This window comes from Ambystoma mexicanum, chromosome 10, assembly GCF_040938575.1.
Source record: "Ambystoma mexicanum isolate Mex_15411 chromosome 10, UKY_AmexF1_1, whole genome shotgun sequence".
NCBI lineage: Eukaryota > Metazoa > Chordata > Amphibia > Caudata > Ambystomatidae > Ambystoma > Ambystoma mexicanum.
The window spans coordinates 429,748,155-429,771,939 of NC_090932.1; the positions used below are offsets into that span (position 1 = coordinate 429,748,155).

At 47.3% G+C, this 23,785-nt stretch overlaps 1 protein-coding gene across 7 annotated transcripts in view; it reads right to left on the minus strand.

Annotated features, from left to right (window-relative positions):
- PIK3CB (phosphatidylinositol-4,5-bisphosphate 3-kinase catalytic subunit beta) overlaps positions 1–23,785 on the minus strand; it is a 2,502,085-nt gene that overhangs the window by 1,213,358 nt on the left and 1,264,942 nt on the right. For all 7 annotated transcript variants that reach the window (XM_069617988.1, XM_069617990.1, XM_069617991.1 and 4 more), the window contains one exon: positions 7,152–7,282. In XM_069617988.1, coding sequence (XP_069474089.1) covers positions 7,152–7,282 — 131 coding nt within the window. The remainder of the gene's footprint in view (positions 1–7,151; positions 7,283–23,785) is intronic.

Genomic DNA, 23,785 nt, shown 5'->3' on the forward strand with positions numbered 1-23,785 from the left:
TTTACCCATAGAGGCTCACCTGATATATAGTGAGGGCGAGCTCTCCGTCCTGCTTCTCATCAGCAGAGGCACTTCGAGATGACCCAGTTGCTTCACTGGTCCATAGATGTGGTGGCCCAGGCCGGCTGTGACCGAACCACTTCGAAGGTAAGAGTTTTTGTGATGATTATTGTTCATATAATTATTAATGTCTTGTCGCATGATTTAAGTTTGTATCCTTAACAATGTCTTTCTCCCTTATAGATGATGGCGGCCCAGCGGAGCCGTTGCGCCGTTGGAGGACTTAGTGTTCCCAAGAAGATGGCAAGTTGGAATCTTAAGGTAAGCGCTAGATGCGATGGCGTGCAACCTTAACAAATGTCCTTATTAGGTTCCTAACCTTTTTGTTCTTTCCTCCTGCAGGTATAGCCTGGGGGCCTTTGCAGAGGAGTTGCGGTGCACGGACCTGTCAGCGGGTGAATGATCCCTGCGACTGCGAAGAAGCTGGCCATGTAGAACTCCCGAGTTGGTGTCCGAGCTGAGGGTTGGGTAAGGCACACAGCCAGTGGTTGTATTCCACAAGCCAGGTAAGTGTGCTCTGGTCGATCGCGGATGGAGTCACTGCGAGCAGGTAAGAGACACTTCAGCAATGGTTCTGCTGGTTCTGATGGAGGAAACGGGTAAGTTGCGCCTCTGCGATGGTTTTGCTTACTCTGCAGGTAAGATGCTTCTCCGAGATGGTTTCACTGGAAAAGAGGTAAGATGCTTCTCAGGTGGCGGTGAGCGTTACGCTGCTTAAGCAGAATAACGCAAAGCGTTGGCCTACGGGCGGGGCAGGCTTGAATAGCCTGGTCCTGGCCACCCACCCCCCTGATCTGCTAGATGGTTCCACCCTGCCACTCCCAAATGATGCTGCATGTGCAGCTTCATGGATTCCTAAGGCCACGCCCGGACCAGATGCACGTGGATGATTAATATGAGATGGAATAACACGTGCCCAAAGAAAAAAGTGTGCAGAGCACACTTTATGAGCCTGGCGCCTTGACTGGGTCCAACTGGACCCTTTAGGGGATGTGAACTGGGGTTCCTGTCCAGTGGCCATGACAATGGGATATATGTCTTCCTCAAATAGCACTTTCTCATCTACACAGATAGGATCAGGCTGCTCTAACTTGATCAGGCTCGTCATAGGTGTCTTGGGCAGGAATAACCACAGGTTCTGGGGTGGATGACTGCTCTCTAGGTCTGTCTTTCCTATCCCCCCCGAGTCCTTATCCTTAGAGGAGCTGGACTTGTGCTTTTCTTTATGATCCCTGCTCTTAGAGGAAACTTTTTTGGAGATCGGGGTCGAGGTAGGGGCCTTGAGGGAATGGGCCAATCCCGACTCCCTGGCTTTGTCCCCGGGTGTAGGTCAAGTCTCGACTGCGGGGATGGCTTGCGCAGTGATTTTCGAGGCCGCAATGCTGGGCGGTGGTGTTTTGAGTCCGATGTCTTGTTTAGCAGGCTTGTCATGAGACGGCCGTACGGGGCACTCAGAGGACTTCTGATATATGATATGACATTTATAACGCGCCTATAGACAGGCTCTACCCTTCGTCGTTGACTCTCGGCGTGCGACTTCGCTTGCACCGCCGTGGGGAGTGTGCTTAGTGTGGGGGAGTGTTGTGCCTTTGCCGTCGGGTGTCTTCCCCGTAATAGGACCGCCGGCCTGTCTGTTAGGGTCGGGGGCTGGCACTGGGGAACGTTGAGGTTCCCCGTCACCCTCGCGGTCCGAAGGGACGGCGTCGCTACCTTTGCTGGACACCCTTTCAACGTCCATGGCGACCTCTGCCTGCATGGCGTGATGGGCCCAAGCTTTGTCTGCCTGTCCTTAAGGGTCTTGGTTCTTTACAGGCCTGACAATGAGCCTCATTGTGGTCTCTGTGCAGACAAAGGTTACACACCCTTTGTTTGTCGACCCATGTATATTTTTTATTAGGATGGGGAGAATTTAAAGGGAGTACGCTCCATTTTGTTGTCAGACAGCTGGGCGACATTGAGAAATGGTGGGAATATACATATTTATGACAACCCCCCCACTTCCCTACTGTAAGGCCGAGGTCGAAAGGGCCTTCCATGACAGGGAGGCGCTGTCGAAATCTTCGTCCGATGGTCAGCTTCGTAGTCTTCCAGGAGTCTTCAACACGTTGACACACAGAGTCGGTAAAGGACAGAAAGAGATACTAACTTAAATTATAAAGGTCAATGGCGTAAGCCGAAATGCACTCCGCAAATATGCGACCGCTCACGATGGCGAAAAAGAACAATCTGAGGGACCTACACGCGTGAGGGATCATGGGTACAGGGGACGTCACAATAGGGATAGTATTACTGGCACGCCCCTTTTCGACATCCATTTTCGAGTTTTGAAAAACAACTGTAATACTCTGCAGCTTCCACTAGATGTCGGCCTATGCATAGCATGTGATCTAAGCAGATTTCGCAAGCATCAGACACTCAACCTTTCCCCATCAGTTTTCTGTACGATGAACAGCATGCTCAGAGGGGTCAGGCCTGCCAAACTAACTCTGACGAGGTATCCAAGCCACTAGCTGACTGGAGATTATCATAAAAATCTCTTAGTCTGGACGTGTCAGAAATAAGTTCCTCTGGCACATAGGGGGTGCCAAACTGTAGACCAAATGGTGAATTGTTATCAGAGGGTTGGTCATCCTCATCTATCACTGACAGACTTAAAATAGTCTTTTTTAGGTAAAACCTTGTCTTGTACTATCAACGGCTTTGACAATGTCGAAGTAGTCATCTAAGACAGCTTTGAAAATGGTGCTGGTTTAGTCACTGTTGACTTCGATTTCGGTGTTGACCGATCCGACTCCAAAGGAGTCAGCAAAGATGTTGAAGCCTTCGACACCTTGCGCTTCTTTGCCTGAACCATAGTTGGACTCTGTTCTCGACTCGTCGAAGCTCTCGACTATTTGTCACACCGAGAACTTTCTCGATGTTACGCCGGCTTTAAGCTCGGCTTAGAAGGTTTAGTCTTTGACTTCCCTTGGCGTCCTTAAGCGGAGCGACTAGGGCATGGCTCTCTTGTTTTTCATTTGAGGGGGTCGAGGCCGCATTCTCGAAGATTTACATCATCTAACTACGAAATGTGTCCCACTTTACAGGGCAATCAGATTTCGTAGGACACCCGATTACCTTTGTGGATGAATCACTGGAGGTCGAAGGTGACCTTTCTCGCCTCTTCTTTGCCGTCTTAGAGGAAGAAGACTAAGAGTGGTACGATCGACACCTCGATCGGGACCTTTTTGACTTTTCGCGTCAAGACGAATCTATCGACTCATCAGTCTTTTTCTCCCTCTTCGAAGGCGACTTCAACGCTAACCTCCCCACCGCCAGTTTCCCTCCACGCTCCCCGGGAGCCTTCTCGGTCATCGCCGGACAGGATCCACAGTCTGCGGTACGGTTCCCATAGCCCAGACACCAGAGGCAGATGCAGTGAGGGTCGGTAATCGACATTTTCGACCCGCAGTCCTGCCATTTTTTTTTTAAACCCGACATGGGTATTGATGGAGTTGAAGAAGACATTTTCTCATGAAAATCTATCACTGATGCGCGCCGTAATTTACTCAAAACGTTAGCTCGAAAAAAAGGAACTGAAGCCAATGAGCGCTGCATGTGCTATTTATACTGACGATGATGTCGAACTGAGGTCCTTGAGGGACATGGACTCAATGACACTGCAAAAACAAAGAGGTGATGGCTGGAAGGTTTAGAATGAATCTTAACCACTGGCATTGCTCTGGGCAACCCTCCAGACCACCGTTCTTCGCCTGCCAAGCCATTACAGAAGGGGAAAGACCATATGCAAATCAGGCTTGGCCCCACCCTAAAAGGGGCAGTCCAGCCCGAACTGCTAGGTCACATCCCTTCTGCACGAGACCACAAGCATCCCCAAACATGTTTCGCCCTGTTGGGGCTCATCAGTGAGGAGTAGCTTGGGTCTCTAGGCCCAGCAGGCACGGGACCCACGTCTGGGCATACCCGTCCCACTCGGGGTGACAAAGCAAAAACAAAGAGGTGATGGCTGGATGGTTTAGACACTGCATACAGCGCCCTATTTCGAAAAAAAAAAATCCAAAGCAGCAAACCTGGAGAGATATTTACCATAAGATGAGGAATACATAGGAGGACACAATCCATTCGAAAGTTACATACACTAGAACATGATTGTCTTTTACAGTTTATTCAAAAGTGAAACGATCTGGCCTTACTCCACAGGTCTATATGGTGAAAACGTCTATCAAAACTTCCACAAGAGAGGTAGTTTGCAATAAGAATTGTTTTTGTTATAGGAGGGAGGTAGTGATATCTTTGGAAAATTTTGGGGACTGTTAAGTTCAGGAGAGATTTTGATTGTAAACCTTTGTCCAGTTCATCTCTGGTATTGCTAGTTTGAACATGATACATCATTGTTTAACCTTTGTACCCAAAAATTGTGTTCAATAAAATGTATATTTTAATGAATGTTATTAAAACAAATCACCCGAATTAAAAGCTTCACTTGCAAACAGTGAGTTGTGCTCTTGCAGGTTTCTGTAAACAATTTTTAGAAGTGATACCTTCTATAACATGTTTTATTCTAGAAGAAGCACGTGTAGGGAGGAGTGGTCCAAAAGACCCCCCTTGCCTACATCCCCACCCCAGGTGAGGGCCATGGCTCATCGGGCTTCCCCTCCTTACCACCAGGGCCCAGGTGGTGGATGGCTCACCTGCTGAAGACATTGCCCACACGTATTGAATTTAGCTAGGCCTCAGAAACCATTTTGTCTAATAAAGATGGTGTGAGCTTAGCGCACTGTAGCGCGGCCCCCACCCTCGGAGAGTTCCAGTTATCCCTGTTGCCGCAGCACCCTGGCAGATCCGCTGTGAGCCCGTTCCCACGAACAAGACGGACATGAGCTAGCATAAGATACTAACATTGTAACATTTCACCTTCCGCAGTGAATCATCGCTCCCAGCATGACCCGGCCAGCGGGCTTGGGCGATGAAAAGAACGGTAAAATGGTCATCAGATGGCAGAAAGTCCCCACATATTAATGCCAAGACCACTTGCAAAGTGTGCATTTCTCCACAAAATCTCTTCTATTACAAAAACCTGTAAAATGTATAACCATGATAGAAAGCATGCTTCCATGATATTAGCAATGACGAGCCCACACCACTGTAGTTGGGTACTAACAATGAAGGAGCGTTCCAGGAGTCTATTTGTTATATGTATCACTGGGAAACTTACACTCCATGGTTCTGCGCCATAACCGAACTAATGCTGCTAGAGTACACGAGAAGACGAATGTAACCATACAGGGGGCTCATGTGAAGGATTCGCGAGAATGCACTTGTCATGCGTGTATGTCTAAGCCCCTTATGTGCCACCACCATCAAGTACGGTGGCGGGTCATTTTCCATGTACTCCACCAACCTCACTACTAACTCACTTACTGTAAATGTATATGCTTATAACTAAATACTGTAGTTGTTAAAACATAGTGTACGAATAAGGTGCTCAGACTGGATATAATCGAGACACATCCAGCAAAGTTGAAATGTATGTTTTCAAGTGATTCAAACAAATATTATAAAGTGTTCAAATGATTGTGATGTTTTCACCTCTAAAAGCCGGCAACACACGAGGAAGATTCCTTTGTGAATATGTGCAAGGCCATTCCCCCTCCCACCTTGCGAAGACTGCCAAACATGAGAGCAGAGGCCCGCGCCGCGCTGCTCCACCTCCCCCAACCAGACTGGAGCCGCTTCAAAGATTTGTAGCCCCCTCTACAGCACCCAAGGCCACGGCCCGCCACCTGCATTATTTACAGCACAGCAGTAAACCTCTGCCTGAACACACACTTCCAAAGGCGCCCCCTCGTAAACCCCACAACCCACCGGATCATCTTAGACTTATGGCCCTGTGCAATCAGGACACCCAATACTGTAGCAACACACAGCGGGACATTCATAACAACATCTAACAAGACAGGAAGGCATGTACCGCCCCGTCCCATGCCCTGAAGCTTAGCCCCTCAACCTATGGCACCGGTCAACAGGACACTGGTAACCATGCCCTGACGAATGACCATCAGACCCCTCACAAGGTGCATTCCTCCTGTGTTGCATTAACCTGTAGAATAACCTATTGGAAGATTTACTAAAGAAAATAATATTGTAATGACTGAATGACTGCGGTGTGCATGGCCTAGGGCAAATAAGTCAGGAAAAGACATTCATCTCTGACACTGGCCACGATGGCACAACAACACCGCCCGGATGAACTCAGCCGACCTGCCAGGCCCAGGCCCAGCCCAACCCACGAGGCTGACCAGTGACGTTCTCCAGCCAAGGCCAACCACATCGCAGCAGCGCCTATAGCTAGTCATCGCCACCCAATCCCATCGAACTTGTGCCCCCTATAGTATGTAGGTTCTTATGACGTTTTTTGTAAATATATACGCCTGTATTTGCTATTGTCAGACAGAGCGCTCTCGGAGTTTGCAGAGTTCTTTGCATGCCCTATTCTGATTGATAAACTCCCATTTAAGCTCACCCGCACTCTGTCTTGGCTTTATTCCCGACTTGGGAGAGTCCTTCATTGTCTCTCATTGCGGGGAGGATCGTGCTGGCTGGGGACGCTTGCCTTCACACGCTAACGTTTTCAAGCTTTGAAAAACAAATGGGAATGGCGCACAATGCAGAACAGTATCAGCTACACAAGTTATGCATACATTCTCTTCCTCTCCCCAATTGTTTTATTGATTTGCTCAATTAAGAAACATGCCATTTAAATGTAAAATTATATTCACCATATATTAACCAAAATGTTTGTGTTTCTGAATATTTTGTCGTACTGTGGCATAATAAGCCATTATTTCATTTGTATTACCCTACGAAAAGGCCTCCCTTGAGTTATTAGCGCAGACTAAAAAGAATGCTGTAGTCACATTTGCCAATCCTCTGTTTTCTTTAATCAGGGAATGAATATCACAATTTATTTTTCAAGTATCCAGATTTATTCAAAGGTTTGAAACCAAAGGATAATAGTCAGCATTAAACAGAAATAAGTCATAGAAAAGCTACTAAAAGTCTGATAACTTCAGTTCATTAACATCTCTTACTTTATCAAAAGCTGGATAATTAACGGAGGATCTTGAATACTCTTGGAATTGGATATATAATGCTGTTGCATTTTCTGTGTATGGATTCGTCTGTACAGTTCCCATTGGATTCAACATATCTTCAAGTTCATCTGAAATAAAAGTTTTATAACGTCTTGAGAAAACCTGTTAAGAGCATTTAGTTTCATCCTAATAACATTGCACTTCTATATATTGCTTCATGCCATATTCCTCCTACATGTGAGTGCAGTAATATGTATTATTACCCAATGAAATAGTACTCTATTTAATCAAAAGCTAAAACCAAGTCTCAACGTAGAAACAACTGATTTGGAAGGCCAGAGTTAACCAAATGTTTCAGAAATTGCATGGCAATTGGGATGGTAAAATAAGACCATTGTTAAGAGGTCCCCTGGAACCCAGACATCACAGATGAATAGCCCCAGGAGTGCAGAGTGTTAGGCAATTGGTGGCTAAAGATATATTTTTTTTAAACTCTAAAAGTGCCTTGTGGCTCAACTGGTCAATACCCTTAGTACGTCACCAACCATCTCACTTTCCTCACCTATAAGCATAATTTGCTTTAGTAGAGGCTCTATGAGCAGATATCTGAACGGGCCATAACCCTTCTTGAAGATTTAGGCTGGCTAGGCTTTGATGAAGAATGATCTCCTGCATGTTATAGAAGATCCTTCCTTTCAAAGAGTATCCATTGGGGACAAATCAAGAGGTTCAGGAGCTCTGTCATGTTTTACTTCCCCTGCCTACAGCAGAGAGGATCATGGTTGCCGTGTATGGTCTCAGACATTGCACAAGGACTGAAATCAAACAAAAAGGCACCAGTCAATTGCAGCTTAAGTGGACAAAACAGATTAGGAGAAGGGGCTTATCAGAGCAGATGGTGATGCACACTTGCAGGGACAGTATGAACACCCCACAGATCCCCATAAATTGGGGCCAATGCAGCCAAAGGGCTAACTGCAGAGGTGTTTTCTACAGCCTCCCCACCCCACCCACGGAATTAGAAAGCAGCAAAAGCCAAAAAACGTAGGAAGAAAATGAACTTTGAGGTTTACAATGCAGAATCTGGCTAGAACCGACCCATTGTAACAGATAGCAAACTCTTGAAATATAGTATTGGAGACCATCCCAATAAGTAGGTTCCTGCTGTTGGACACAGATTTGACCTATTCGAGGACAAGAGAAAGCAAACAAAACATCACAGGAGCAAGCATAGCCTCCAAATGATCTGGCCTTGATCAACCAGTATACAATTTACAATCTTAGGCTGAAAGGAAAGTTAGTAAATTGGAAGTGTATTCCTTCCACAAATAATGGCAGGTACCTATTGTAATTTGCATAAATGGGCATGTGAAAAGAGGCATCCCGTAGGACATAGGACACTAACCCAACCTTTTCCATTGATTGCCAGGAAGCCAGGTTATTAAAAGTTTGAAAGAAAGTTTGAAGCAATTTACACTGCATTTCAAACAGAATTAGCCAATTAGAATTGGCCCATTTAAAATGGGTGTTGGAATTTGTCGCAGATAGCCTCAAGAACATACCTACTCTCGGAGACCGGAAGGGTTTTTATAATTTTTGTAGTTCAGGGGCTCTCTTTTGGCCCTCCCTCTATCTCATCTAACTATGTGCATTCCCTCATCACCGGGATGGGCGCTAGAGATCAGTAACCCTTACTATATTAAAACCAGTCTGGATAAATGTGATGGCCTAAAGTCAAAATGCCTTCTCCACTTAAGGCTTCCCCAGGGAGCAATCTAGGTGGGCACACTCTAAAGTGCCCAAGGTGACATAGGTTATGGGTTTTTGCCTCCCAGACACTCAGGCCACACTTGATTTCATCCTTACAAGCATGACTATTCCTCTCCCTGTCATTCACCCTTACCTCCTCGTACTTTCCTTTCTTCGACTGAATCCACCATCTCTCTTCTCGTCACATCCTCTTCTGTCCCGACAATGTTCCACTCTCCATTATCTACATCCACATTTCAATGTTTCTTCCTGCTGCTCTCTCTCGTCTTGTCCCCACTAATACGTGCTTCCCCCAATATTACTACTAGCCTCTTCCCACTACTACACACCTTTGCCCCACTACCACTCCTATTCCTACTGCTCTTGCCACACCACTACCACTACCTCTCCTAACCAAAGTTTGGAGAGGGGAATAGTAGTGGACCAAAGATCTTGGCCACCGGGCCATGGCCCACTATGAGTGCCACAGTGTTACTACAGGTGGCATGAAATAATAAAACTCTTGAAAATATAACAAAAAAACTATAGGTATTGGAGAGTTAAGTTGAACACTTCAATGCAACCAAACCCATGACAGTTTGCCTTGTTTTATAAGTAAAACGTCCTTAACTCTTTACCCCCATCATTGCGAAACCCATGAACACCGATATCACAGAAGAGTTTAAAACAGACATAAACAGGAGACTACAGTTGCATCGATTCCAACAGTTGTGGCTTTGTTGCATTGATTCCTTTCAACGTAACAGTCTCCTCACTGAACACATGCAGTGTGGTCATTTACAGACGTAAACTGCCATGGCTCGCCAGCCACCTCCCCCCGCCCCAATGCAAAAGACATAGTGCACCATTTAGGAGCACCCTAAAGAATGCACACAATTTTCAGGGACTGAACAGCTCCTTGGTTTTGAAATAGACAGAAGACTTACTGGCCTTGAAGGGAAGGTGGCAAAACATAATTAAGCACAACACAGTGATCCACCTTTGGAATCGGATACATCAAATTATTATTGCCCCTGCTTTCATGTCCTCTTCTGAATTAAACGGATAATTTGGTCCCGACGAGGCCGAAGCTCTGTGTTGCCTCTCCTGCCGAAACAAATGGTCATGTGACCTTCACAAACTGTATCACTGACAACGTCCCATCATAAATATATTACCTAGCAACATTTCTAACATTGTGCCCAGGATGTCGGAATTACATTACAATGATTTAACAGCCTATTTTGTAAGTTATAACAGTTTATTATGCGTATAGAAATGTACACACTAGCGACTACTGTATGCCTAATCCAAAGTCCTGCTTCCTATATACTTCTTGGTGTTCCCGGCATGCAGGGAGGGGACAAGAGCCTTAGCATGCTCCTTTAAGAATGTCATAGGTGGAGGCAGACCTAATGCAACTAGTGCAGCCACGTCCTAGTCTCCTCCTCCTAGGCTGCTTGGCCTCAGTCCTTCAACCACCGAGGGTAGGAATGACTAACTCATGTTTAGGAGGTGTTACAGATGGCTCAAGAAATATTCCAAGTCTCAATGGTGGTTAAAGGCTTTTAGTGAGGATTATGTGAGCCCTATAACCATCCCTCCCTTGTCTAGTGTAGAACATACACTCTAACCCAGGCGTCCGACCACAGGTTCGAATCTACAGAAGATTGACCGCTACTGTCTAGTTCAGTCTTACGCTGGGGATGATGAGCTGAAGGCTGAATGCCTTCTTTCTAGACTCCCTCCAGAACTTCCTAATTCTCCATACTTTTGGGAGAGTATAAATTATTACTCTCTCCCAGGGAGGAGAACTAGGAAGTCTCTCTTCGTCGTTTGATGTGTTCTGACGGCAGCATTTTTTCATGCTTTTCCCTTCGGCAACCCTCTCTCTCCGCAGCCGATCCTCATAGGCGTCCAGTGAGGTTTCCGATTTCTCTTCAGGTTACTGGTTTTCTTTTTATTCAGATTCTTTCTCGGAATTCAGATGGAAACCTGCTGGCACAAGGAGATGTGGGGGAAGAGAGGGAGAGACAAGTCGGCCCCTCTCAACTGATCCTGCCCCCCAGGCTAGTGCTGGCTCTTGATTTCTCCATATCCCTACAACCTCCTGCTGAGAAGGGTTCATATCCTCTTTTGCCAGGGACTATATGTTGGCCTTGTCACAGTGGGATGGAGGGTTGGTGTAGGGAGCAAAGGGGACTTTGGACTAGGAGCACAGTAGTCACCGCAGTGAGTAACTTTCCCTTACTCCAACATCCTGTCCCCGTTCCTTCATACTTTTAGGAGAGTATAAAGTATTACTCTCTCCAAGGGAAAAGGGAAACTCACAGTTGTAAAAATATTTGTTAGGACTGCCTGCCTGAATTGGGCACCAGCCATTGAAAATGAACGCAGTGAGTACGGTTTACGAAAGGGGAGGCTGAAGTTGCTGCTTTGCATAGGTTCTCCTATGGCATATGTCGCTACAAGGCTACTACCGTGCTCTTATCAGCATTAAGACCCTGAGGCGGCACTTTGGGCTTTCCTCACTCTCCAGTTCAAGGCAAAACTATTAAACTGACTATGGTGCTTTTTGCAGCTTGCTTGCCTGAGTGAGCTGACATTTTATTTAGATGGCGCCTATACACAAGTGTTTCAAGGTGCGACGACGCAGGGGAGAGGAACAAGGGGGGGACAAGACAACAATTTTACTAGGCCCAGTGACATTAAGATCGCGCAAGTGCAGGGGAGAAGGAAAGGCAGAAGTGCCATGGGAGGGGGAGCAAGTGCAAGACATAGGATCAAACATCGAAAAACAAGACGTGCGGCCAGCAGGTGGCAGTGCAGGGATGAATTGCCGGAAAAAAAATGTTAGATAAGTGCAGGTAGTGGGGGTATATGTTTGCAGAAACAGCCCCAAGTGTCGGGTTGCCAGGAGGCAGTGCAGGTGTGCAACTGGCAGGGCAGGGACCTGGGCCAGTGGTTCAGTGGGAAGCCAGGTAACCAGTGCAGTATCAGACAGATCAGCAAGGTAGCGAAAGAGAAGGCAGAGGCAAAGAGGAAAGTCTTGAGCTGCTTCAGGAACCGGAGATGGTTCTGCTCAAGTTTCATAGAGGCAGGGAGGCTGTTCCAGCGGGAGTTGCCAGCCAAAGAGAGATCTGCCCAACTTGTTGCCTGGAAAAGTGACTGACCCTCAAGGGGTTGGAGGTGGAGGAGTGAAGAGCTTGAGTCGGAAGATACTTCATAGGAGAAAGCTGGAGATATTTTGGTCCCACGCCCCAGAAGGCCTTAGGACAATGCAAAGGGTCTTGAACTTGATCCCTGCACCTCCAATTGTTAGCAAAAGCCTGTCTGCGGACCTATGAGGCAGTGTCCTGTAAAGATAAAACCTCAAGGCCAACTTTTGTCTGGGAATCTGGAAAGGAAAATAATGAGGGAATATCCGGGTTTATGTAAAAATGTGAGATCACCTTCGGAAGGATCAAAGGAGGAGTCATATGACTACCATATCCCTACCATATCCTTATAAAAAGCGAGATACATTTCCTTGGCTGATAAAACATGCAATTCGCTGATTCTGCCATCTAACGCAATGGCTACAAGAAAAGCAATTTTCCATTAAACTAGCTCTAAGTGTATCAATACCATAAACTAGAATAGTTTGTGTGCTAAAGCCATTAGCACAACATTAAGATCCCAATTAGATCAGTCATCACGAAAGGCTGGGAGTGCCCCCAGAAGTGGAATTTGATAGCCAGATTGGAAAAAGCATCACTCTGTCCTTGTTACAGAGGTAGGCCATAAGTGCTGCTAAATAGGTTCTTTACGATGAAACTTAAGTCCATGAATGGGTTAAGCTTGCTATGAAGTCTAAAATGTTATCTACTTGGGCGTGCACGGCTCCTTACACATTTGTTGGGATGGTTCCCTGGTATGCCAGAGGTCTTCTGGGGTTTGTCTGACTCGCAAGGGCCCAATTCCCTTACCCAGAATAAACGGAGGACTCAGCCAATCGCAAGTTAGAGCTGTGGTTTATTAGAAAAAAACAACAGGGATCATACAAGACAATCAGGCTTCTCCAGTTTTTATGTGGTTGTCATCACCTGGGCCATTCCCAAATAACCTATCCCCATTACTGATTGGATGCTGAGAGTGGTAACCTATATAGACAGCCCTTATAGAGGTGTTTCTACTGGACCTTGCATGTCAGGTGGCGGACCTGCCCCGTCCCAGAGAAACTATCCATTACATTGTTGCAGAGTAGTGGGGTTACCATTGGTTCTTGCCCCTTGCCATCCACCCCTGGCTTTCCATCTTGTGATTGGCTGGAGTTTGTCTCAGCCCTCTGTGCACCTCTTTAAGGTGATACGACAACGACTGTGTCTAAATTGTATCTGGTAGTATACCACCTTTGCCTATGAGGGTGCATCTTCACGTTGCAACACTTGTTTCACGTAGCGTCTGGGCTGCTGAGGTTGGCTTGCCTTCCCACCACGGATGAATGCCTATTGTCTAGTTCGGCTGCATCATGTGCTTGTGGACCACAAAATCGAGCTCTTCGGTCTGCATTTATTAGGATTTACTCAATTTTTCTGCAGATGGTCGCTTGGTGTCTAGAGTTTAGAATGCAACCGTTTATCTCTGACATTGGCTGTGAGCTTGCTCTGCGCTTCGTGCAGCCTGAGCCAGCTCCTCCTGTCTCATGTTCTGTGTCTTGAGGCCTTCTGTAATGTTCCTTAGACTTATGATTTCTACATGTTAGTGAGGTGCTAGGTTTCCTATAGATCAGTCACATGTGGTCTTATCAGGCTCCATATATACTTCCTGTAGTTCCATACGGTTATTCGCCATAAGCATCTGCAAGCTTGCTCAGGATCTCGTTGCCTCGAGTTTCTGCGTTACTGAATTTGACCAAAGATAAAAATAATAAAAGCTTTGACAATATGTATATATGTCCGTCCTCCCATCTATAGAACTGTGTAAGCATGTTCTTCTTGTATGCGAGTGCGTGTTCGTGTAATGCGGTGGAGGGCTGAAAGTGTGCTTCATGATTTATGGTGCTATGTCGTGGTGTCGCTAGAGATGTCAGCATAGTGGCTTCTTGGCGTTTAATAGAGGCAGTCCATTAGAGTATTCCCATCCACAATTTCTGTTGAATCCCCTGTTCCTGAGAGAATCGGCACTGGAATAGGTCTGAATGGCTGAATAAGGGGATACCTTTCTGTGCACGTGTCAGTCAGTGGTGCACAGGAGTTCATCCAAAATAGTATCAGTGCCTTTGAGCGTTGCTGGCTCTTTGGCCTGTCATGATCATGGGGGTGAGGAGGGGCATCCCTGGGACCCTCTCTTCAGTCCCCCTTTGGTTGACCCGTCGACCAATCCACTATATGTTACTACTTTTATCCTTGGTAGCCATATTTTGGTCAGTCCTCCGAGATGCCCGTAGTAGTTGGCATGATTGTCAAAATTCCAGGTCATATGTCTTAGTTACTTACCTGTAACTGTATTTCTCCAGCATTGGTATCTTTCATAGATTCAGATGCTTGAATATTCCCCGTCGTCAGACTGGGAATCCTCGGTGATAAATTAAATAATAATTATTTTTTTTTTAAAATATATATATATATATATATATATATATATATACACACACTGCCACCTAGCAGTGCATGTACATAGCCCATTATAGCCTATGAGCCACTTCATTGTGTAGTCCCTCCACCTCACTTTGGTCCTTTATGGCCCCAGCCAATGAGGTGGCAGGGCGTAAGCTCCGCCCCCGGCAGCCATCTTCAGATTTTGAACCGTAGAGATTACAGTATGATGGATGCCGAGCATAGGAGCAGCCTCTCAGGGGAGGCGGGCGGGCGGGCGCATGTGAATCTATGAAAGATACCAATGCTGGAGAAATACAGTTACAGGTAAGTAACTAAGACTTCTCCAGCATTGGATCTTTCATAGATTCAGATGCTTCAATAGAATACCAAGCAGTTAAAACATGCCACCATTATAAACAGATATGCATAATTACAGAAAAACATATTTCTGATCAAACCTTTACCATGCAGCAACACAACGGTTACATACTTCGGGAAAGGAGGCTGGTCCTACCTTATACAAAGAGATGGCAGAGCACTGCCTGTCCAACTGCAGTTTCTTTGTTTGTATCTTCAGTCAGGCAGTAGTGTTTCGCGAAAGTATGCAGAGTGCTCCACGTGGCGGCTCTGCATATGTCTTTCAAGGCCACCCCTGCGTGGAATGCTGTTGACGCCGCCCTTCATCTGGTGGAGTGCGCAGACGGCGGTCTAGTTAAAGGGTCGCCTTTCAACTGGTGACAGTGGGTGATGCAGGACGATACCCAGCGTTCCAGGCTTTGTTTGGATATATGTTGGCCCTTGGTACGGCCAGAGAAGGAAATGAATAGCCGGTTTGAGGAGCGGAACTCCTTGGTTCTTTGCAAGTAAAACTTCAACACCCTAGAAACGTCTAGAGAGTGTAATGTCCTTTCCGCTTCCGAAGCGTGATTCTGGAAGAAGGTTGGTAAAACAATGCGCTCAGTGAAGGACATCTCCGAAAGTACCTTGGGGAGGAACTTCGGGTGAGGCCTTAAGATGACGCGGTCCTTCTGGAACAAGGTAAACGGAGGTTCCGAAGACAAAGCTTGCAACTCACTGATCCTTCTGGCCGATGTGATGGCTACCAGGAAGGATGTCTTCCAGGACAAGAATTTCATATCGCATCTATGTATGGGCTCGAAGGGAGGTTGCATGAGGGCTGTTAAGACGGTGTTGAGGCTCCAGTCCGGAACTGGTGTAGGTGTAGGCGGATAAGTACGCATCAGTCCTTTCAGGAAGATCTTGATCGCTGGTAAGGAAAGTAAGGCTTGCGTCTCCGCGGTTACTGTGTAGGCCGCTATGGCTGACAGATGGACCTTGATAGAGGACAGTGAGAGCCCTGATTTAGCCAGGTGCAACAAGTAAGGCAGAATTTTATCAACCGAGGCCGTGAGGGGATCGATCGCAGAGGTCTCGCACCATTTGAAAAACCTGGTCCATTTTCTGGTGTAGGTGAGTTGCGTGGACGGGGTTCTAGCGGCCCTGATGATATCCCAGCATTCTGATGGTAACTTTAGGTGCATCAGTTTACGCTGCTCAGGAACCATGCTTTGAGGGACAGGCTCCTCGGGTCGTGGTGGAGGACCTTGCGGTTCTGTTGTGTCAGTAGATATTGATGTGATCCGAGACGAATCAGGGTTTTGCAGGATAGATGTCTCAGCGTCGGGTACCAGACTTGCCGTGCCCAATCTGGTGCAATAAGAATCAAGGAACAATCCTGTTCTTTCACCCTGCGAAGTACCCTCGATATGAGGGGAATGGGTGGGAAGGCGTAGAGGAGCTTCCCCGACCAATCCACTGAGAACGCGTCTCCCAGTGATTGGTGCTCGGGGTATCTTGACGCAAATCTCTTGCATTTTTTGTTGTTCCTGGTGGCGAAAAGGTCGATCTGCGGATGGCCCCATAAGGCAAAGATCCGTTGGGTTTCTTTTCCGTCCAGCTCCCACTCGTGTGACGCTGTGTATTCTCTGCTTAATCTGTCCGCTAGGACATTGTCCACTCCTGGAAGGTGCTCTGCCCTGATCTGTATCCCGTAGCGCAAGGCCCATGCCCATAGCTGTTGGGCTTCTTGCGACAGAATCTGAGACCTTGTGCCTCCCTGCTTGTTTGTATAGTGCATGGAGGTCGTGTTGTCTGTCTGGACTGTAAGAACTTGACCAGCTATAACCGGTAGGAAGGCTTTCAGCGCCAACCTTACGGCCCTGAGCTCCAACACGTTGATGTGGAGTTGGGACTCTTGTGCCGACCAAGATCCCTTGGTTTGGAGGTCCGCAAGATGAGCGCCCCAGCCTGATAAGGAAGCGTCCGTCCGCAGCAGGAGGGTCGATGTCGGTGCTTGAAACGGCATTCCCTGTAGAAGATTCCTCGGAGCGTTCCACCATCGAAGGGCCTTGTGCAACGTCGATGGAACCTGGACAATGTCTTCCCAGCATCCGAAAGCTTGTTTCCATTGGTGGTCCAGAGCTTCCTGAACCGGCCTCATGCGAAGCCTGCAGTTCGGTATGAGGAATATGCATGATGACATCATGCCCAATAGGGATTTGTAAGAGCGCACAGATGTTGTCTCTTTCTGTTGGAAGTTCGAAGTTAAGCGTAGGATCGCTGCTATTCTCTCTGTGGATGGTCTCACTCTGGGAATGCTGGAGTCTAGCTCGGCTCCCAGGAAGAGAGCTACCTTGCTGGGGACGAGGCAGGACTTCGTCTGGTTGATGGAGAAACCTAACTCTTTTAGGAGGTTGACCGTCCTTGACACTGCCTAACGAGCCTTTGCAGCTGAACTTGCCTTTATCAGCCAATCGTCCAGGTATGGAAAAACGTCCGTTCCTGCTCTCTTGAGACTTGCCGCTACCGGTGCCAGGCATTTCGTGAAAACTCTTGGCGCCGATTTTAGGCCGAACGGAAGCACTTGAAACTGCAAGTGGAGCCCTCCCACTGTGAACCTGAGGAACTGCCTGTGTGCTGGATGGATCGGGATGTGGAAATAAGCATCCTCCAAGTCTAAAGTGGCCAAGAAGTCGTGCTTGTTTAACCAAGGTAGCACCCCTTGTAGAGCCACCATCTTGAAAGTTATGCGCTTGATGAACTTGTTGAGCGCCCTCAGGTCCAAGATGGGTCTCCATTGACCGTTTTTCTTTCTGACGAGGAAGAATCGGGAGTAAAAACCTTTTCCCCTCTGAGAATAAGGAACTGGTTCTACTGCTGCCTTCTGGAGCAGTTTTTGCACTTCGGACATGACCTGTTTTAGCATATGCACTCTGCGAGATGTTGGAGGCAGGGAAGGAGGTTGGTCCAGAAATTCTAAGGTGTGACCCTTTCGATTCACCTGTAACACCCATTTGTCCGATGTAATTGACCGCCAGCGCTGGAAAAACTGGCTCACCCTTCCCCCCACCGGGGCGTGGCGAGGGGGGGGGGGAGATTGGTCGTCAGTTCTGCTTGCCTTGCTACTTCCCTTGGGCGGAGCCACGTCTGCCTCTATGGGCGTATCTGTTACTGATATTTATTGCCTTGGTACGTGCCGCCTTGTGCTTTCTGACCATAGGAGGAGGAACGACTGTATCCCCTGAATTTGGAAGATGAACCTCTAAAGGGACGAAAAGACCGATGGTCCTTACTTTTGTCCTTTAAAGAACTGATGGCTCTGGCTGTGTCAGTGTCTGTCTTGATTGCTTTCAAATGGTCGTCTCCCAAAAAGATCTTGACCGTCAAATGGCATGTCCAGAATCTGCGCCTGAACTTCAGGTCTAAAGTTAGTAGCCTTCATCCAGGCCTGCCTTCTGAGCACTGTACCGTGCGCCATCTGCCTGAAACCTGATTCGGCCACATCAACTGCCGCGTCGATCATGTGATCCGATGTTGCTTCACCATCCGCGATAATGGATTTTGCCTCCTCCTGGAGCTTCGGTGGTAATTGTTTCGCCAAGTTAGACATGCAGAGCCAAAGCTCGCGATCGAATCGTGCGGTCATGGCCATTGCATTACCCGCTCTGATTGTAAGTGATGCAGAAGATGAAACTTTCCTGCCCATGGCTTCCAATTTGCGTCCGTCCTTATCCGATGGTGCCGACAAAGGTGAGGAGGGGTTGGCGAGTTTCTTTCTGGCCGCCACTGTAATAACTGAGTCCGGTTTCGTATGACCCCTTAAACAAAGCGGTGCCGAATCCGGAGCTTTATATTTCTTTTCTGGCCTGGACACAAACGCCGGAGTCGATAAGGGCGTGGATAGGATCTTGGATCCGGAATCCCAAATGGTATCGAGGAGGGGAATCGTGGTCACTGTCCTCCTTCGTTTGTCCCTGTGCTCATAGAGCACTGATTGCCTTTCCTCAGAAGAAACCTGAATTTTAAACAGTTCTGCGGCTTTACCTATTATGGTGTGGAAAGAAACGAGATCATCCGGTGGTGAGGCCTTGCCCGGCGAGTCTCTCCTCCTGGGCTTCTCGACGACGTAGTCATCCCAATCACTGTGTGCGTCTGGCTCCCGAGTTATTTCTCCTTCTTCTGGTTCCGAAAATTCACCAAAAGGATCCTCCTGCCAGTCTGATACCGAGATGGTGGACGGTACCATGGTGGGATCTACGTCCGGAGATCGCGGTCTGTGCGATGACTGTGGTGACGGGACTCTAGGTGAAGCACTGTGGGTGCTGCTCCTCGGTCTTTGAGCCGGGGATCTCATCCGTTTTTGCGGTCTACTCCTGTAAGGAGAGCAACCCGATGTGCCTGGAATCGGGGATGACTCTCTAGGAATGGGATTAATCGGAACTTGCTTCTCCCTTTGCCATTTGTAAAATTCTTCTACAATCCTCTGCACGGATAACATGAGCACCGGGTCATGAGGATAATCGGATTCTCCCGTGGACGGGTGCCAAGGAGGGCTGTATTGTTTCGGTAAGGGACCGATGGACTCTTCCACCACTTCTGCATCAGAGAATTCTTCCTGAAGAATTATATCCGGAAGTTCTGCCATGTGCCCCAAAGGTGAAAGTTGCTGCACCAGAGGTTCAGTTACAGTATTCTTCTCAATGATATTGCTTGTAATGACAGGAACTTCAAGAGTAAGAGGCAGTAATTCCTCTGTAATTGCCGAAATTTGCGGTGCCTCTGAAGGCGTTATGGATGGTGTTCTTCTCGTCGACGACTGAGATTTTCCCGTCGACGAGGGCTTCGCCGACGACTGAGATTTTCCCGTCGACGAGGGCTTCGCTGTCCCCGTCGACGACTGATATTTTCCAGTCGACGAGGGATTCGTCGTCGACGACTGACATTTTCCCGTCGACGAGGGCTTCGTTGACGAATGTGGAGTGTGCTCCGTGGACGACTGCATCATGGATGAATGCTTCGTGGACGAGTGGTGTTTCTTGCTCGTCGACGATTGCTTCGTGGTCGACATGTCCGATGACGATGATCTAACTGTCGACGATGTCTTGAGCGTCGTCGTTGATGCTGGTTTCGTCGACGGTATGGCCGATGACGGGCCTTTACCTTTCCCTTCATTCGTGGGCGGTTTACCCGCCGACGACTGCCCCCCCCCCGTTTTTTGCAAACTCCTCCTTACCTCTGGAGGCAGATTTTGCTGACTTTTTCTGGCTTGAAAGGTCAACTGGAGGCAGAAAGGGTATCAATTCCAGCTTCCTCTTTTTGGATTTGGGAGAGGAACTCCTTTCCACTGAAGAGGCCCTTCTCTTTGAAGTTTGCCTCTCAGATGGAGTGCTGGATTGGACAGGAGCTGTTCTGACAGACTCTTCGTCCGAAGATTGATCCCTGGATTCCAGGTATGAAAGGAGTCTTCTATGCCTGTCATGAAGGGTCTTGGTGGAAAAAGTTTGACAAATCTCGCATTTTTTAATGTCATGTGGGTACAGACAATAAATGCAATGCTTGTGGGGGTCCTTGTAGTAAACCAATTTCTTCTTGCACCTCGTGCAGTCCCTGAACAGGGAAGGCTTCCTGACAGCCTGAGGTGCCTCCATTTCTGAAGAGAAGTTCAGTCGACGATTTTGAGAGGAAAACAACAAGTTTTGCCACCAAGGTTAATTGGAAAGAAAGCCCCTAGGAAGGGGAACAAGATGGAATATATTTTACAAATATATTCCACACAAAAGTGGAAAGAATTTGGAAAAGCTCAGAGAGCTTGAGGATTCCTGTGTCTGATAGACTGCGGTGAAAAATCTGAAGATGGCTGCCGGGGGCGGAGCTTAAGCCCTGCCACCTCATTGGCTGGGGCCATAAAGGACCAAAGTGAGGTGGAGGGACTACACAATGAAGTGGCTCATAGGCTATAATGGGCTATGTACATGCACTGCTAGGTGGCAGTGTATATATATATATATATATATATATATATATATATATATATATATATATATATATATATTTTAAAAAAATTATTATTATTATTTAATTTATCACCGAGGATTCCCAGTCTGACGACGGGGAATATTCAAGCATCTGAATCTATGAAAGATCCAATGCTGGAGAAACTTGCACTCTCCTTTTGGGTTGCACGATACCCATCTTCCTCCATAATTCTTATTGTGTATGGATTATCTAACGTCATCATCTCATGTGGGAACAGTGGACATTCCCTTATTCTTGCTCTCAGCTCATCTCTTTCTTCCACTGTCTTGTCCTTTTCAATTCAGATATTCACATACATCATCACCTTCATCCCCATCGACTTCGCAGTCTTGCGGCATTGAGTAATGTAGATCTTTATCACACATAGTGCCACTAGTACCAATATTAGTGCCCCTATTAATACTTTCAGTCCGTCTGCCAGCCATTAAGGAATCCATGACCAGAGGTACGGTATCCAGCTTTGGTCTTTTCCAGTCCCCTTTGCTTCTTCTTCCGTTTTGGCATGCATCTTAAACAGTTGGGTCGCTGCTTCTGTCAGTGTCCCATTCTCTCCATCATTGGCAGGTACAAATGTGCAACATTAACTCCCAATTATTTTGCAAACTCCGCCTGCCATTGCTTTGAGAAGGTCCAGAACATATCTATTCTGGACCGCAATCAACCTTACTGCTCGGAGCTCTTCTTTTGTTGCGTTGAAGCCATTCACTGTAGAGTTTATTGTCAGCATCAACTCATATCTGGTAATCTGCAGCCATTTCGCGTTTGCATATGTCTGTACTGCTGGAACCACTGACACAAAGAACATTTCAGTCCTGCTGAATAACCTGTGTACGGGTGGTACATCATCTAGGGAGGTTTCAGACTCTGATGAGAAATAGTGGTCTCTTTTCACTCCACTTACTTCCATTGACCGTTTCTTTCTCCCTTTACTCCCACAGACCTTTTCTTTCTTGTGTTAGTGTCCTTCTTTGGGAAGTCATCAAGCTTTATATCCTTCAGGGGGCACTACCACTGATGGCATATTGAAGTGTACCAACAAACAAACTCCTCCCAAATTGGGTGGCAGCTTCTCCTATGTCTTGGATCTGCACGCCCAATAATGATCCATCAGTACGGTGGTGCCCATCTTCATTGCTGGATGCTTTTCTATGTAATGAAATTCCTGTTTTATCTCCAACTCTTACTGATCCTTCATTCTTGTAGCACAATGCTGGTTGCTTCAGAGGGATTATAGGCATCAGTCCAGCTTCATTGTCTACCCAGGTGAGCAGTTTGGCACTTGCATCCCATTCTTCAGGCACGTAACATTCTCTCCTTATACTGTATTCACTGGTGATTGTACTAGGGTGTGTGCTTTGCTTCATACTACTCCATCTTTCCATGCTTCCTCGGTGTATACGTGGACATACAAGAGCATCTGGGGCCTTTCCCAGCATCCTGGTTCTCCTGCTATTTCTCTCACCCCCCTCTTCCGGCAGGCAGCTCCTTCAGTGTTATCGTTTTAGTGTCACCTTTCTGTGGCCCATCAGTTATGTACTGGATAGCTTGGTCTAACTGTCAATAATTGCTCATCAAGTCAAGAGTCTTTATATAACGGTCATCATAGAGGAATGTTGCTTGAGACATCCATCTCAGTGTCACGGTCTTCTCTTGAAATCTTCCTTGAGTTGTAAGCATGGATAGGACTCTTGCTGCTGGTATTCCAGTTGCTATGAACGTTCTGGAGGCACTCATGGCATAGGGTATTAGTGAGCAGACATAACAGCTCTCCCCAGTGGTTTCCTTACCTACTTTGGTCATGTATTTCTACCACATGTTATTAGACACTCGAGCAGTGTCAGAGAGATACAGATCCACTCCCCCCATGTCTGTCAGCACTGTACTTACCTCTCTTTACCGTGCTTACAGTGCTCCCTTGTCGACCTGACATGGTCGTTCCACCTGCTGGGGTTGGGGTAATGTTCGTAGAGGATACAGCGGTTTCACTAGACAGAAGAGATATTCGTAATGCAAAGAACCCACTTTGGAATAAGAGACGAAACAAAATAAGCATGTTTTAATTGTCATGATGCCTACCCCCGGGCATCCGGATCGAGTCCATCAGCCCCGGGAGCAGGCATCAAGATACTCATTAAAACCCCAATAGCCCCGGCTGGGGGCTGTTTGGATTCAGTCCTGGTGCCTTAGGCGCCAGGCTCATCATAGAAATCAGTCCTGGCGCCATAGGCGCCAGGCTCAGACTTTACTTACCTTATGCAGACCATGCTGCAAATGAGTCCAAGCCAACGTGAGGCCTGGATGGGACTATTATTACAGGGACTATTTTTCACTCGGGTGTGGTTCTGGGGAACTTCTTACCTGGGACTACTTTGCAGGCTATTAGAACCACGCCCGAATAGCAGCCCATGCTTTGCGTTATTCTGCATCCAGCAGCGTGACGCTCACCGTGTCTGCAAGTCAGCATCCAGTCTTCTGCCACGCCCGCCTCGAATCCGGAGCTCCTAGACAAAAGGCAAAGAAAGGAGAAGAGGTTAGATCACAGACATTATTTGATTCCTTACCTGATTCCGGACCCAACACATCTCCGAGCCTGGAAAGGACATTATTTCAGCACGCGCCAGCAGCAGTGCCGCGTTATACTCACCAGTCCACCGCATCTTTCCACTCGGCGCTGCCTCCATTATTTTCTTCGTCGAAACCCAGCACCTGGGGGGAAAACAAAAGGAATAACAAGGTGAGCCGAGAAAACCAACAAGGACAATCTCTTTGCCACCATAGGCTTACCTGCTTTACCACCAGAGGTGGTATTCTTTAATTCGCCGCATCTTCCTATGCCGCACCTATAAAGGGAGAGAAAACAGCAGGTTAAACTCATGCAACTTTTACCGGACAGTGTTTGGTAATACAGACTCTTACCTGAACGCCATC